We start from the raw sequence: 17199 nt of genomic DNA, 5'->3' as shown, positions 1-17199 counted from the left end.
CCTGGAAAGTTAAAAAAAAACATATATCTTTCCCCTAATTACATAATTTCATAATTGCCATCAGTAAACAGCAGACCCTGTCTCCTCACTACCTGAAGGCCAGATTGTAATTGTGCACTTCCACCAGTAAGATACTGTAACCCCATCATTCAATTAGCCAATTATAACTACTAAAATGAATGAAAATATAACAAAATACTGACTGATAATCAAGTTTATTTTACAAACATCTTTATTTTTCATTTTCAAATGCATTTATTGAATGAACTTAACACAGAAACAAAACATGCAAATTTGTAATATAGTTATTTTTAGTGCAATGACCTCTCAAAAATCATTTAATAAAAGTTAACAAAGTGCATCAACAAGAACAAAGTGCATCAACAAGAACAAAGTGCATCAACAAGAACAAAGAGCAACAACAAGAACGAAGTGCATCAACAAGAACGAAGGGCAACAACAAGAACGAAGAGCAACAACAAGAACAAAGTGCAACAACAAGAAAGAAGTGCATCAGCAAGAACAAAGTGCAACAACAACAACGAAGTGCAACAACAAATACGAAGTGTATCAGCAAGAACAAAGTGCAACAACAAGAACGAAGTGCAACAGTAATAACAAATTGCAACAATGATAACAAAAAAATTATATTTGTGCCACGTTCGTTAATGGAGTAATGGGAGATTTTAAGCACAGAAAGACATATTTCAGCTTACTATTATCCATTTTAATGTGCAATAATAACCTCTGCACTTTCACAAACTTACACTCACTCAAGCTGGCACAGTGTTAACATATAGCCAAGCTGAATTAAGCTTCTGATCTCCAATTCTCCCATTAGTTGACTTTGTGGAACATTTGTAAGTGAGTGTTAAGTTTTTGAGATCGCAGATTATTGCATGTTAAAATGGATAAAAGCAAAGATGCAAATACATTTACTGAGCACATAATTTATTTTTGTTTGTTTAAATTAAGTTTTTCTCTAATTTCTTTTCAAAATATAATTTCTGTGCTTTCATAATGTACTTCTGTGCTCAAAATCTCCCATTGCTCCTTCACAAATGTGGCACAAATATCACACCATACAAATAAGCCCAAAAGCCAGTAACCCTGACCAACAGGTGGATTATTGTAAAGTTAATGAGATACTTCTCATCCTCTCCTGCTGGCGCACAATAGACACCAATGTCAATGTCAATGTTTTGTGCATCCAATCTGCATGAGCTGGAACAGAGTTTCATCTGTCAGCCTGTTTCTCTCTTTGGATTTTATGTGCTTCATTGTTGAGAAGCTGCTCAAACATGCTGGCCATTGAGAGGGCAAAATCCCTGAAGAGTGGAAAGCGGGACTTTGGTAAAAGTTTCCAAAATTAAATTCCCCCCTCATTGCGCCTTGCTTGGAAGAAGGGGTCTGACTGCAGTTCGCACAGTTTAAGCTGCAACTCAGGTGGTTGCTTAATGACAGCAGCAGAGAGGGTCAGCAAATAACGCAATCCGTGGCTGCATGGCGTAGAAATCCTGAAAGCGGTCCTGGAACTGCTGCTGCAGTTTTCTATGTCGGTTCTGTAATTGAGAAGTGTTTTCTCGCATTTAGGGACATCTTTGCGCATTTCTTCACAGGCCGGGAAGTGTGCCAAATTTGGATGGTCAGCTGAAAAGCCTGCTTTGAAGAGGGCTAGTTTGTGCTGAAATGCATTCATGCGCGCTTGGAGATCTGACTCTGTTTGATCTCTTCCCTGCAACTGCACATTCAGGGGATTGAGATGTGAAGTAGTGTCATGTCACAGAGAAAATCTGTATCCCTGAGTTTGCTGCAGTAAGTACTTGCATCACATCGAATGCTTTCCTCCAAGAACACTGGGATTTCAGTGCACAGCTCAAAAAACCTCTCCAAGCGCTTCCCGCGGCTCATCCATCTGATGTCGGTGTGCATCTGTAAGTCTCCATAGGCGGCACTCACTTCATCCAAAAAGGATACAAACTTTCTATGATTCAGAGACCTGTTTCCTCCTCGAATCAGATTGGTAACCTTGGTAACCAAATCCATGACATGGCTGAAGTTCATTGCCTTGGCACAGAAAGCTTCCTGTAAAAACAAAATAAAATAGGATTTTAGCCTATGATAAAAATTCTAAAATTCTCAAAACCTACATTCACTACCATATTTTTTTCATTTTTACTAGTTCCACAATTTACACCACATCTCCATTAGTAGTCTGCTGTTAAACTGCTGATAACTTACTGTTGACCCACACATACACTTTTCATTCAGTTTAGCGCTGCACATTATTTACTGTTAATCTACTTTGCTTTAAATTTACTTACTACACTTACTGATCATCATACTGCAATTGTACTTCACACATTATTTTTTACACATTTGCATTTTTCTCTTTACTCCCTGTGTTTTGATCATTATTGCTATTTTATAGGTTTTTTTTGTTTTTATACTTTTACTGCCTTTTTTCATACTGTGTGGTCGAGGCGCGGCTGCAGGGGAGAGAGGTGGATAGGGCTCAGGAGAGCAGCACCAGGTTACTAATCACTAGACCGGATCTGAGGCACCCTTCGGCTAACATCCGTCACATCTTGTACTCTCAAACAACGCCATGGAGAAGTATTTGCAGTGATGCATGATTTGATTTAGCTTTCCTTCAACATGATTATGAATATTGACGTGGATGTCGGTGGATTTTTCCGCTGAGGTCCGCGATAATAGCGGCTTGGGCTGCGCCAGTGTACTTGTCGTACTTGTCCTTGTGCGTGGTGTTGTTGTTCCGACTCAAGTTGAAATCCTTCATTGCTGATTCGGTTTCCAGACACAATAAGCACATAGGTTTGCCTATGAATTTGGTAAAAAGTCTGTCTCCCATCTTGCCTGGAAGACGCACTTTTCTTGGTCCAGCTTTCTTTTTTGTCCGCTCATGTTTCTCTTTGTCCAGTGTCGTCTCGGTTGAGGTTTGGCAGGCAAGACCAGTGCTGTGTTCAGAAATACATACTTCCATGAGTACACTTAAACGTAGTACACTATCCGCACTTGCTAAGTACGCAGATTTCAGCAGGTGAGTGTTGTTCCAAATCTGATACTCCGTGGTGCACTTACCGGAAATTACGATCGCGACAGCCGCCGCAGCTCGTCACCCGCCAAAAACATCCCGCTTTGAACGGTGAACAAAAGTCATCTACGACTTTACTTTTTAACAATTACAATCCTGCAATATGGCTTCGCTGCAGGCGCTGTCGTCTTGGTAGCCATTTAAAAAAACTTTTTCGAGCTGAGCGCCTCTGCCTGGCTCCGCTTCTTCCGCTACGTAGACAATATGGTGGCTGTCGAGTGCGTAAAGTGTACATCGTTGCACACTCAGCATTTTTTCAGTTATGAGGGCACCATCCGGGTCCTTTAGGTACACCTCTTTTTGCTGCGATCGATATTGGAACACCCTAAGTACTCAAACTAAGTATAGTAAGTATGGGAAGTATGGATATCGGAACACGGCCAGGATGAGACTTCAGTTGCTTGGCAACAAGCCTGTTGCATTTTGAGTAAGCGCCCTCTAATGGTGGACAGTATCATTACAATTGGGATCTAGCGGTCAAATAAATTCACAACGTGTAACCAACAATTTATTGATATTTGGAAATTGACTCGCAGGCCACATTGAGCGAGAACAGGCCGCCATTTGCCCATCCCTGATCCAGACCATAAACCAATCCTGTAACTTTGCCCTGCGGGTCATTTCTCTTTTATTTGATGAATGAAGGATCATGTTGCTGCGGCTCTAAAACTAGCTCCAGAGGTGCATCTGGAACTTTCACACAGATGGCTCTGCGGAGAATTGGCACAGGATTCCCGCACTGAAATGGCAATGTGAATGGGGCTACTGATTACTGTTAAATTCAGAGCTATTTCACACAAAATGATTTCACTTACAGCAGCTTTGAATGTTAAAATAAGTAAACACACAGTAGGCAAACAGCAGTCTCCTGGGTGAAAAAGCTTTGAGGGGGCTTTAGGCCACTGGTGCTAGATAAGGCTCAATCCACACTGAGATATATAAATATATGTGCCCTGGTTTGGTTGCTGGCAACCTCTAAATATCCCCCCCACACACAAGTGCAACACACACACACACACCTACACACACACACACACACACACACACCGTAACCCTGATCCAGTTGCCACCGTTCTGCCTTTCTGTGTGGATTGGCTGCCCTTCAAGAAGTGTGTTTGCATGTTTGGGAATGGGATATTTGTCAAGCTGTCTCTATCTGACCCTGACCCTGAGTGTGTGTGTGTGTGTGTGGGTCAGTGTACACACTTTAACACTGTGTTTGGCTCTTTCTGCAAACAGATGTTAAAAAAAAAAGAAAAAACCTGATTAACTGCTATAAAATACAAGTATAAGCTTGTTTATTGCAGCAATGAGATGAACACACACACAAACACACACACACACACACACACACACACAGGTCTACCTAATTCACATAGATTGTTATTTGTGCAAATATGAATTAATAAAAAGCACATTTCACAAAATGTCAGTGATTAAATAATTCATACTTCTACTTCTATGTATACAAGTGTTAAAGTGAACTACTATGGGAAGTAATTTTGAGCACAGCATAGTCACTGCAATTGCAATCATAGAAAACATCATGGTCACAAATGGTGTGGCATGAAATAACTAATACCTGGAGAATAAGCTAGCACATGATATGCAAATGAGGTCATGTGCAACTCATTTTAAATCTTTATAATATCAAGTGCTGAGGGGAAGTGCTAGAGTACATGGCTGGCTGGAAAGTTTGATTGAAGTCATTGGGCAAAGCTGCTGGCTGCTGTATCTTTGAAACAGGCTGTGTTTCCTCGGGCTAAAGGAGAAGCGATCTCGAGGCAGCACATTTTCAGACGCAGAGAGATGGCACCTCTAACCCTAACCCTTACCCCGGCAAGAAGATGAAGAACATTTGGTATTGCCATAAAACTTTGTCTGTAGTCTGCTGGACTCACGAATGGAGTCACCATTCGCTTCTCCACCCCCCTTTCATGAAACATGAAAGTCTTCTTCCCCAGGTCATAGATACCCAACACTCAGGGATTCAACAACCCTGCATCTGGAGCGAATAACAACTGTTTTTCCTGCAAAAAAGTGCTGATAATTAAGTGTCTTGTTGATTGTAAATTAGGAACGAATGGTCACTGGATCGTGTCATCACTCTTTGATGTGGCAGTCGCTATTTCCAGAGATAACAATCAACATCTGGCATTCGCTTCTACTCGTCAAAATGTAAATTTACGATGTTTTTGTTTAAAAGCTGTTTGCATTCCCATTCTACAGCAAGAGCCAGTAAGACCTGATTTCAAGTTAATCCTGGATGAGGATTAAAACTGGAATTTCATCTTTTCCAAAATAACATATTCTTAACCAGCACGATAAGGTCTCAAATTTAATGTTTTTCCCATCGTTCTGACATGAAATTAACCCAAATTAAAAATTCTGTTTTAATGTGTCTGAATGTTTGGTTCCGGTATAGTTGCAAAGAAAACTTCTGAAATGAACTAATTTTACATATATGCTTATAGATATATTTATCTACCTCTGTCATATATTTTTGTATTAACCCTTTAGGCGCCAGAGTCGCAAATTTGCGACACCCCGCGGTACTGAACAAAACAGCTGTTTTCTCTGAATAGAGTGTTACATGTTGTTCATACTCCCCACCACTAGTTGGCAGACATCCCGTACTAAGACGCAGAAATACGTCATGCTTCAATGCAAAATTTTTCGAGGAAGTCCCATGCAAACTGTGGGGTGAGAGACCGGAGACAGTGAGCCAAGGAGCCAGTTTGCAGAAGCGGTGTTGCTGGATTTGAGCATGAAATAAACGACAATGGCAAGCAAAAAGTTGACAAGTGATTGAGCTCCTGTTCGCTGATTCTGATTCTGAAGGGGGAAATCTAACTTTGGTAGATGACGGTCGGTTGATTAGTGAGCTTGCTAGTCACGGTGCGTCTTCGTTTAGCAATGGCGGTGCCACGCAGAGCGAGGAAAACGCACAAGCACAAACACACGACCCTTTGCCCAACATAGGTGGGAGTAGTATCAGCAAGGGAGCGAATGGATGTGGTAGAAGTAGCGGGGGTGGTGATAACAGCGCTGGGACCAGCGTTAGTGTTCACTCTTTCTACCGCGACGGTCACGTAACCTCCATGCGCGGCAGTGGTGCAGCAATGCGCCGCAGCAGTGTTCACGAAGCACAAAGCACACACGAGTCCTACTCTTCTCCCAACACTAGTGGGGATAGCAGGGGGAGACGTGGGCAAAGTGTTCGTGGAAGGGCTGATACACGAGGTCGCAGTGTCCATAGGAGAGGTGGACGTGGTAGAGGCAACAGGGGAAGGCAGAACAGGGCTGGAGATGATGATGATGATGATGATGATGATGATGATGATGTAATGGTGGCTGGGCTTACTTGAGAGATGAGGAGGATGATATCAGGAATGGATAAAGCCCTTTGATAAGCAATTGGGAAAAAAAATCATAAAAAACGCCTACTGTTTACATGAGTTTTGTGGTGTAGTAATAGTTCTAGTTTACAGGGGGGGTTCTCAATATTGTTCTTATTGTCTCTGTGCCTTGCAATGAGAGGCTCCACACTACAAATACTACAAACTTTTATCTGATAGATGGGCACAGATAAGGCCTCTGCAGCTAAAAGACGCCTACTGTTATTATCATTATTATTATCATATAATGATGATAATGATAATAATTATAATAATTATAATAATAATAATAATAAAATAATAATAATAATAATAATAATAATAATAATAATAATGAAGAAGAGAAGAGAAAACAAGAAAAATGGAAGAAAAAAGAAAATAAAAACTCCAGTGAGGGGGGGTGGTGGGTAAAAAAAAAAAAACGCATAGTGGTGTAGTAATAGTTCTAGTTTACGACTGTTGGCTTACAATTGACTTTTTCCCTGTTCATTTGATGTGTGGACAACATAATAAAAGGATGGAAGGAATGAATCTGATGAAATCAGTTCACCTCTCTTTCAAAATATCAGGTATTTCATGGAAATTACATAATCCAATATGGCCACCGCCATATGACGTCATAATATGCAAATTAGATGGGAACATTTACTCCCTAGATAAACTTTAGGTCATTCTCAATATTTGTCTCATTTACACTTTGTCTCTATCTCAAGCCACTTTCAAGCCAGAACCTTCTGAAATTTAGATGTCAAAATCTAGTATTTTTTAAAATAAAACCCGGCGCCTAAAGAGTTAAGTATAAAGCTAGCACTATATGAAATATGTTTAAGCCATCAGTGCTGCTGCTGCATATGTCTCTGTGTGTGTTTGATATATTCTAACAAGTTATTTTCTTTGCCTATTTAGTGATTTCGGTTATGTCTTTTTAAAACATGTAAACAAATGTTTGTGCGACCATGGTGGATTTCTGTGAACAGTGATTTGCAAAAACTTTCAAATCGATCAGAATAGTTTAATTCCGTGAGATGAGCTGTGATATCGCTGGAGGAAGTGATGCGGTCAGCCCACCCCTCGGTTCTGCATTTAGTCTAAAAAAATGAAAACGGCATACTCCATTCTCTTTGCTCTCTTCTTTTTATTTTTTGAAACTCCTACTCTTAACTCTATTCTTTTTAACTTTTTGAAACTTTACTTTTCGTTTCTACAGTTCTACCTTTTGATTTCCGTACTTTGCTTCGTTTTTGCGGCATGCTCCGAGATTTGCAGTCTCCGCAGATTTGAACCACTTGTTGAATTTTTCTTCCAAGTGTTAACTCACAATCTTTGAGGTATTCTCTCTCTGAGTAGCTCTTTTTGAAAAGCTTTAACAAGAACGAAGCCATTTCTTTTTTCTTTTATATATTGTTAAAGTATTGTTGCCTGTTACGGCCTCCATTATGATAATCTTAGCACTAGGCTCAAAGGGGTTGGAGGAAGCAACATATTAAGGACGCCACACTCAATGTAAACCATTAAACAAACTTTATTGTACATTTATCAAAAGAAAATCCAAGAGCAAACAAAAGAGGGCTGAAGATGCCAGCCAAAAAGAACAAAAGATGAGAAGATGTGGGACCAGCTGCGCATTGAGCCGTCGTTCCCACACCTTCCCCTAAACTACCTAAAGGAAAACTGAACCTAAAACAAAAGAGACGAGATCACTGAACTACCGGCAATCTCCAGCCCAGAAAGGAACACAACAAACTAACCCAACAAAACCCCCAGCACCAGAGGAGCATGGAGGTTTCCACCAAACCTGTCCAGAACAACAGGGCAAAAGAGTGAGGGGAGAAACCCTCCTCACAGGTGTGCTACTGCTGTATGTGATCTTTCCTGCTCCTGCACTCTCTGCTATCTTATCACCTCCCCCCACTCTAGAGCATCAATTACCCTCAGGTGTGCTCAGGTGAAGAGGGTGCTATGACCAGGCACACAGAGAGAGGGAGACACAGCAGAACCCCCATCAGAGCACACGTAACATTGCTGACTCAGAAGAAACTACTTTTATTCTTGTATTTAGTGACGAAGGAACATTCGCCCGGCCAGCGTTTCATCCTCCAGTTATTTTTAAACAAGAAGTTAAGTCACTTCAGAACTGAAGTTTAAACACTACCGCTCTAAAGAAATGCTGATTAAGACACTGATCATTATTCAAAAGCCAGTGCAGTAATTGAACTGCTCAAGAAGCCGGGACAACATCTCTAGCCGAACAGAGAAATTACCATCCAGCCACGACCGAACGCCCGCAGCACACTCAAACGGAACACCCCGTTGGGCCTGTGAGTTTCATCATCAGAGACGAGACGCAATGTCATCCTCCAGCTGTTGAACTGCTGCGGCAAACCTGCAGGCAAGCGGAGAAAGTCCGTGGACCTCTTCATCTACAAACAAAGTAGGCTGAATCTTCTGTACACTGTTAGATCCACACATAAATGAAATCAGAGTTGGTGTTTGTAAAGCTTCTATTCCTGTTTTATAAGCTCAAAGAGAATTTCGGATAGGGCTCCGTTAGTGTAAAATTTACTCCCGTAATCTGTTAGACTAACTACCTGTTCGCAAATTCACCATCATCCAAAATTCACCTAATCTCAATAATTTAACCTTTACAATCTCCATATTTTCTGTTATTTGTTGTCATCTGTTGAATTATTATTTTATATTATTTACTCTGCATTATTTAGTTAACCCTTGTATGGTGTTCGGGTCTGTGGGACCTGTTTTAATTTTTTAGTAAAAGAAAAATGATACGATTCATTATTTTTTCAACCTCAAACTCATTGGCCTTGGCTCATTTTCTGTGAAGAACATATATCAGAACCCATTTTCAATGACCACACATTGTACAACCCCCTACACATTTATATTACATACAGGGTGTTCAGGTCCACTGGACCCGGGGCTAATAAATGTGGGGGAATTGTAGGTCCTGTGTACCTTCACTCTGTACTGTCTGGGCCTGCTGTTAGAGTGTGTGTGTGTGTGTGTGTGTTTGTGTGAGTTTTGTGTTTCTGCCCCTGCCATTCCCGCACATTGCTAAAAAATTCAAGCACCAACACTGTTTACCCTCTGTCTTGTGGGAACCAATCTTTATATTTTCATACTCTATCCCAGCTGCAAATTGGGGGTGGGACACAATAAATATAGCTTTACCAGTGTGGTTCCTTAGCACAACTGATCAAGATGGCCAAAAGATTCTCTGCTCAGAGGGCCTTGCAATTGATTTGGGAAGAGAGAGAAGCTTTTGATGACGATGTAGAGGAAGAGGTTTCAGAATGTGAGGATCACATTTCTGACAGTGAGTTTGAAGAAGAGGATGAGATCGAGCATCAGCTAGTTCCAAAACGAAGATGAGCCCCAGTACCAGCCGGTCAAAGAAAGGCAAGAATGTGGTACTCATGAGTACACTGCACAGGGATGGGAGAATCTGTGGCCAGGAGCATCAAAACCATAGATCATCATGGATTATGATGGTACCGAAGGAGTCGTGGACAACACGGACAAGCTGGTGACTGCCTACAGCTACAGAAGGAGGACCCTACACTGGCCACTGGTGATATTCTTTGACATATTGGAATTCTCTGTGTACAACACCTTTTTCATCTGGATGGCACTGAAGCCAGAGTGGAACAGATGGAAGCTCCAGAGGAGACACCTCTTCTCGAGTAACTGGGAAAGGTACTGGTGAAACCTCAAATCCAGTGAAGACAGCATGTTCTAAGAACCCCAGGCTCTGCAGCCATCATGAGGAGGATTCAGGAGGAGAATGCTGATGCTCCATCCACCCGACCCATAGAATCACCATCAGCTTCTGTTTTGTAAACTGACCTGAATGGGTTAAATTACTAATTAAGTCCAAATAAATTAAAATCAATAGGGCAGTAGTTATTTTGTTGAATTCCTTCCATTCAGACCCACAAACACTGGCTGAGTAATCAAAATATGAACATCAGTGGGGAACCTTCAGGGCCTTCTACGCCTTCAGAGAAGGCCTAAATAAATAAGAAATAATAATAAATTTAATAACAATAACAACAACAACAACAATAATAATAATAATAATAATAATAATAATAATAATAATAATACTACAGTTTTCAATAAAAAAATATTTATTTTTATTTTTTATTTTATTTTCATTTAATTTAATACAATTAATTACCAAAAATTATCAGCGGTATCCATGGCTGACTGGCTGTAAGAAAACAAACAGGCTGTACTGCTGGAGTTGTTTACTTTTTACAACTGGGTCAGTGGCGGATTTGTCAGCCTTACAAATCTGACAAAGTCAGCCCACCGACATCAAGATTCTGCGGCACACCTGCAAACGATGGTCAGTTTGAAAACTTTTGGGGACACAAGAGTTGATCTTCAGCTAGATGAGCAGCGCCGTAAACATACTATGGCCCACAACAACAAGGTCTGACAGAACAGAGAGATCCTGAAACGTCTCATCAATGTCACCACATTTCTTGGAAAGCAAGAGCTGGCATGTCGAGGACATGATGAGAGTAAAGATTCTGAAAACAAGGGGAACTACTTGGAGCTTCTAGAGTTTTTGGCGGGGTATGACAGCCCTCTGCGCTGTCATCTGGATTCGGCCACCTCCAGCAAAAATAGAATGACCTGATTCAATCGGTGGCAGATGTAATGACCGAAGCAATGAGGGCGGAGGTGAGGAACACGCCTTTTGTCTCCGTTATGGTAGACAAGACAACTGACGTAAGTAACTCTGCTCAGATGTCATATGTCCTGCGTTACACCACTGACGGTGATGTCAAGGAGTGCTTTTTCCAGTTTGGTGATGTCAGTGGTGATAAGCGCGCAGAGGCCATAAATCGTCAAGTTTCGGAGTGTCTGGAGGACTGTGCCTGCACCAATAAAGTAATTGCCCATTGTTACGATGGAGCTGCAGTCATGGCCTCTGGACTGAATGGGGTGCAAGCTAAAATAAAGGAAAAAAATACCACAAGCTCTCTTCGTTCACTGTTATGCGCACTCTCTGAACCTCGTCATGTCTCAAAGTGCTGCCAAAATCAAAGAGTGCAGAAAAACTTTCTCCCACCTAAGTGGCCTTGCAGCCTTTTTCACAAGGTCAGCCAAACGCACGAAACTCCTGGATGAAATATGCCAGCGAAGACTGCCCAGAGTGACTCCAACATAGTGGAACTTCTCATCACGTTTGGTTTGCACTGTGTATGAGCGGAGAGAAGAACTCTTGGAGCTCTTTGAATTCATTGTTGACAACCACAATGATTTTGATGATGATGCTGTACACAGCGCTGATGGATACACTGCACTGCTGACAGACTTTGACTTCTGCTTTCTCCTCGCTACATTGAACTCCGTGTTCGCCCTTATCCAACGTGCTCTTTGGGATCTTGCAGAATAAGGAGTGTGACACGCAGTTCTGTTTGTCCATCATCGAGGACTTTTGCAGCACCACAGAGAGAGAAAAGGCCAAATTTGACTCCATCTATGAGGACACTGTGCGCGAAGTTGGGGTTCCCAGCGGGCGCAGGGCACGGAGAGTCGGAGATGTGCGCGCAGCATACCAGCAGCTGCACAGTGATATCCTGGACAACATCCTCACTCAGCTGAGGAACAGGTTCAAGGATCATGAAAAACTCATGTTCCTTGCCCTTCTGGACACCAAGAAGTTTGCCTCGTACAGAGAAAACTTCCTCAGCTCTGAATTCCAGAGCCTCGCGGAAAGCTACGGGCTGCATTTTGACCTCCCCGGGCTCAAGACTGAATTGACGGTCATGTACAACATGGCAAACTTTGAGGCAAGGAGCACACCAGACCTGCTGCACTTTCTGACTCTTAAAGAACTGACTGAGAGCATGCCGCAGCTGTATCATCATTCAAATGTACAAGAAACTGTGAACGAAAAGGATCTGTTTCATCTGCCTAAATTTAGAGAGGCCAGAGCATGAACCAACAGACTACCATATCAGAACAATATCTAATTCCATCTACATAGACTGATGAAGAACTGAAACAATAATGTCTTGTGTCTTTCTGCTACAACTCCTCTCAGTTTTAATTTTCACACAAGTCACATCCTTCAGCACGCTGTTGTTTGTGTGTATTGTGTATGGGTGTTGAATGTGTCTGGTGAGTGAGTGTGTGTGTGTGTGTGTGTGTGTGTGTGTGTGTTGTGTGTGTCTTTGTTTTACGTGTATCTGTCTCTGTTTGTTTTACAGAAAATAAAAAGGTTTACCCCACAGGTCAGAAAGTGTTTTACTGGTGTGGCCAAAAAAAAAAAAAAAATAGTCAACAGCTTCTTACAGTAGACTTGACATCTCTTTACATTGCAAGCTGATTTTTCAAAGTCTGCAGCTTCGGCTTTAGGTCAATGTGGCCTAACGAGAGCAATACCTGTTGGATGAACTGAAATGTGAGCTTCATAGTCTTGGGGTAGTTAATATGGAGTGCATATGTGAGTCCAAACAGAATGCACATTGCTTTTGGGAGATCTTGAATGTTGTCCATCACGACTTCTCCCTCAATGATGATTTTCAACAAGGCTGGACTGAGATGCTTGGAAGATGTGAGTACAGCACCTTCACACTCAATGAAAAGTATCCCAATGTCAATGTTATGAAAAGAATCATCATCATCAGATTCCTTAAAAAGGATAACAGAAGAGCACAATCATAACATTAGATTTCTCATTTGAAAAACAACTTTAATCAACATAAGAGTGCCATGGTGAACAATAAATAATGGTGAAAATAAGAAAGAAAGCAAGAGCTTACTTACAAAGCTTGCTTTGAAGAAGTTTGTGGGGTTGTCCCCAAGGATGATGGGAAGCCCTCTGAGCACCTGTGTCCGGATCGCAGTCGGCTTTGTAGTCCGTTGGGAATTAAACACAGTACCACAAGTAAGATAGCTAAAATGAAAAACAAATAATGATTATAAGAAAGCTTAAACCAAGCAATGTTTGGATTGAATTATACAACTAACAGAGTAGCATTGTGATATGTTTTTACAAAACCTGTGAAAAACAATGCCAAGTACATAATGTGTATGGACCTGCATTGGTCTGTAGTGAAATCTGTGTCAACAACTGTCCAACATTCCCTCTCTTTGATCGAAATAACTCGAGGAGTCGAGGACTGTGCCGATTGATGCTCTCATAGAATTCCTGCTTGAGGTTCTTGCCCACAATCCTGCTGAACTCCATGAACACCTGAAAAATACAGAGAACAAAAAAAAAACTGAACTTAGATCAACTGAACTATACAAGGTTGCTAAGCCATCTGCAAAGTAGTGCTGAAAAACATCCATGAATGTACTTTTTATATGATTTGAAATGTTGATGTTTAAATGAAAAACATGCCCCAAATTAAAAATACCAATGTTTTCCTTAAAGAGGACAAGAGAAATATACATCTAGACACATTATATAACAGTAGAAAATACTAATTTGTTATCTTCCCTGTCTTAAACATACTTGATCTTCAGTGAAAAGGGCAGGTCAGCGTTTCCCCATCGTGCTTATGGCAGGTTTCCGACTCCACTACCTCTTTTGTTTCACAAGAGGTCCATTTGGTGTTCTCTTCTGCATTTCATCAACCAAGTCTTTGCAGGCCCCCTCCAGAGCTGCCTGATCAAATCCATCCGGAAAGTTGGGCAAGTAGTTGATTTCACCTTTGTTTGCCTTCATGATGCGCTTGTTAGCTGGTTGTCCTGCTGAATGCCTTCCCTGCTTACCTGTATTTACTGCAACATCAAGGCATCCTGATTGCCTACGCTTTGTTCTATAATTAGCCATTTTATGCTTTAGACAACTTTTCCAACCACAACAGCGAGTGGTTGAGCCTCGCTCCTGGAGACAAGGGTGCTTGTTTATCAGTGCTGCTGCAACACTTTCGAACTGAGCAGCAGTTTGGTATGCTGTGTAGCTATACATGCTCTCTGCTAATCTTTCCAGAATCTTGTGTTTTAGTTCTTTTGATACTTAGTTATGTACCTGTAGCCGGAACGGTCTGCAGGCCCCGACTACACTGCGTTGTGTTATGTGCTCAATAACATTGGACGCAGAGGTGGCTTCTCACTGTCACTTTATTCCTGTATGATGGTGACATGAAACAATATGGATGTGAGTGAAACAGTCATCCTCTCCACAATATACCTCTGTCAGTCAGAAACAGCACGGACTGCTAATGCAGCATTATCTCCCAAAAAATATCACATATCTCCACACAGTTAATTACTCAAGTTAACATCTCTGAACACGGCAAATGGACGCTGAGCAACCACACACATACCTGTATGATGGTGACATGAAACAATATGGATGTGAGTGAAACAGTCATCCTCTCCACAATATACCTAACACAAAAAATACAAAATAAAATCCATTTAACATGTAGGCTATTACAAGTGCATTAGCATATTCACACAACACACACATCCACATTCACTGGCGTGCACACACACAGGGAGAAATCGCAGCAAATTAACTTTCTTTCTCTTGCTCAAAACAGCTCCCACAATCAAGCTACACAATAGAAAACAGCATAAACACATCTCAGAACTGTATTACATTAACATTCATTCACTAAATTTGCTTTAAAACTCAAAAACATAACTGTTTGATCTCAGAGCCTCAACTACATACCTCTGTCAGTCAGAAACAGCGCAGACTGACCGGGAAAGGGGCTACACACGACATATCCGCAAACTTTCAAAATAAAAGCTCATGTTTGTAAAAATGAAGGAAATAAGAAAATAAAAGCACACAATTTTTAACAATCCATATTTCAAGTAAAAAGGAACTGAAACACATCATGTGAAGGATTTTGGTGAAATTAATAATAAAATAAAATAAAACACCAAAATGTTTCATTTTTCTATCTGTTACATACCCTCACGCATAAACAGCAGATCTGCTTGCCTAAGTCTATACTCTACTGGATCAGTTTGACACCACTGATGTAAAGGGCCATGTGGCTGCAGGTTTTCATTCCAACCAAGCAAGAACACACCTGTTCAGAAAAGGTTGGGATATCAAAACATTCTGGCCACTGTTTCCGTCGCTCCTCATCAGATGAAACAGGTACCGGCTCAAGGACAGGCATGACTTTAACTGTTGGTTTTTCTGGAAGTTCTTCAGTATCTAAGATTGCATAGTTCATTATTGAATTCAGGGTCTTGGTATTGGATACTGAAGTTATAATGAAATCCAAGTGATTATTTAAGCTTGCTTATCAAATCTTCGACTGTAGAGTGCCTTGTAGTTAGGATGACTTTTCTTATATCCGCCTCTGTTAGAATGACCCTCAAGGTCATCTTCTGGTTTGCAGTCATCTTGGGAATAGAAACAATAATTAGGCCATTAGAAATATACATATCCAAAAGGCCATTCAATTGCTGAGCCATTGCTATGTGGAAAAATAGATACAAATACAAACGTGTTTATTATGTAGAGGTGCAATGTATCATCAAGAAATAGTTTTACACATCTATGTAATAAGAGATCTGCAACGATGAATAGATTAAGTTACTAATGTCCAACTATTTTCATAATTGAGTGATGATTTCAAGTCAAAATATTTGAGAATGTTCTATTACAGCCTAGATTGATTGCAGAAACGACACTGTGGCGTCTTAACACAGAATATAACGCCTGAGGGTCATGACTAAATTATCACCGTATCTGTATGCTGAAAGAGGGAAAACATCATTCAGCTCTTTCAGCTGCACCACACACAGAGAGGGGTTACTTCTGTCACAGATGAGTTCGAAAGATCTCAAATGCTCATGGTACCATGCAGTCATCTCATTGCAAACAAAGTGTTAAGTGCCACTATCTGTTTGATCTGCCTAAATGAAGGGAGGCCAGCACATGAACCAACAGAGACTATCATGTCAGCACAATATCTAATTCCATCTACATAGACTGATGATGCGACAAGAACTGATGTAAGCTGAGGAACTCCCTGGCAGAAAACCTGTTGGACATTCTCAGGATAAAATGTGATTGATGCTGTAGTGACCTTGTCCATTTCAATTGAAGGCTTGAAAAATGAACTTGTGTCCAAATAGTAAGCCATCATTTTCTGATGCTTAACAGCCAATGTAAGAGCTACATTTTTGAAGTTGTGGACATCACGAATGACCCGTTTGAAAAATTTGTGTTTTCCCTCAAAGAGCATTGTCCAAACATCTGAAAGGGGACCAAATGCTTTGATCATCTCAGGGTAATGCTCAATATAGTGGTGTTTTGGCCGTTATCTAAAATCTGGGAATGTTGTTTGCAACAAATCTCTATGTTCTGACAATTTGCAGTCAAGGAAATGTACCGACTCCTCAGTGTGCTTTGTTGCGACAGCCAACTCAACAATGTCTTTTAGGAGCAGCAGAATGTTCCATGCATTGTCTCCTTCAGGGACTTTATGGCCGATGATAAGTGGGAGCTGCCTGAGTAGGGCCCAGTTCTCATGACCATTGCCACCTATGGTCCCTTTGGTAGAGAAGCCATGGGTAATTGGCTGAGGCTGGTCAGTTGTCATGAAAAGCATATTCAAAGGTTTTCATGGCATGGTTCAGTGTTTCTATGGTAAAATAATTCTTAGAAATACATGTCTGAAATGCAGAGGGATAACTCAACAGGAACGATGCCTTCCAAAAGGTCAT

General features: G+C 41.0%; 1 protein-coding gene across 1 annotated transcript; it reads right to left on the bottom strand.

Annotated features, from left to right (window-relative positions):
• Positions 1-1626: 1626 nt before the first annotated feature.
• LOC115597477 (uncharacterized) lies at positions 1627-14224 on the bottom strand. Its single transcript, XM_030443409.1, has 5 exons — positions 14096-14224; positions 13680-13747; positions 13318-13447; positions 12934-13182; positions 1627-2085 (listed from the first exon to the last, which is right to left on the bottom strand). The coding sequence occupies exons 1-5, from the start codon at positions 14222-14224 to the stop codon at positions 1750-1752; spliced, it is 912 nt and encodes a 303-aa protein (XP_030299269.1). The 3' UTR covers positions 1627-1749.
• Positions 14225-17199: the final 2975 nt, after the last annotated feature.

This window comes from Sparus aurata, chromosome 16 (assembly GCF_900880675.1).
Source record: "Sparus aurata chromosome 16, fSpaAur1.1, whole genome shotgun sequence".
Taxonomy (NCBI): Eukaryota; Metazoa; Chordata; class Actinopteri; order Spariformes; family Sparidae; genus Sparus; species Sparus aurata.
The sequence above is the reverse complement of the archived record's forward strand: the minus strand, read 5'-3'. Positions and strand labels throughout refer to the sequence as shown.

Bases quoted from the DNA above. Each gene is read 5' to 3' on its own strand.
- LOC115597477 (XM_030443409.1), bottom strand. From the start codon at position 14,224: ATGAAGGCAAACAAAGGTGAAATCAACTACTTGCCCAACTTTCCGGAT. The intron at 13,448-13,679 runs GCACAGTCCTCG...TTTTCATTTTAG, and splicing joins TTCTATGAGAGCATCAATCG to CTATCTTACTTGTGGTACTG. The intron at 2,086-12,933 runs GTATTGCTCTCG...TTGTTTTTACAG, and splicing joins CATTTCAGTTCATCCAACAG to GAAGCTTTCTGTGCCAAGGC.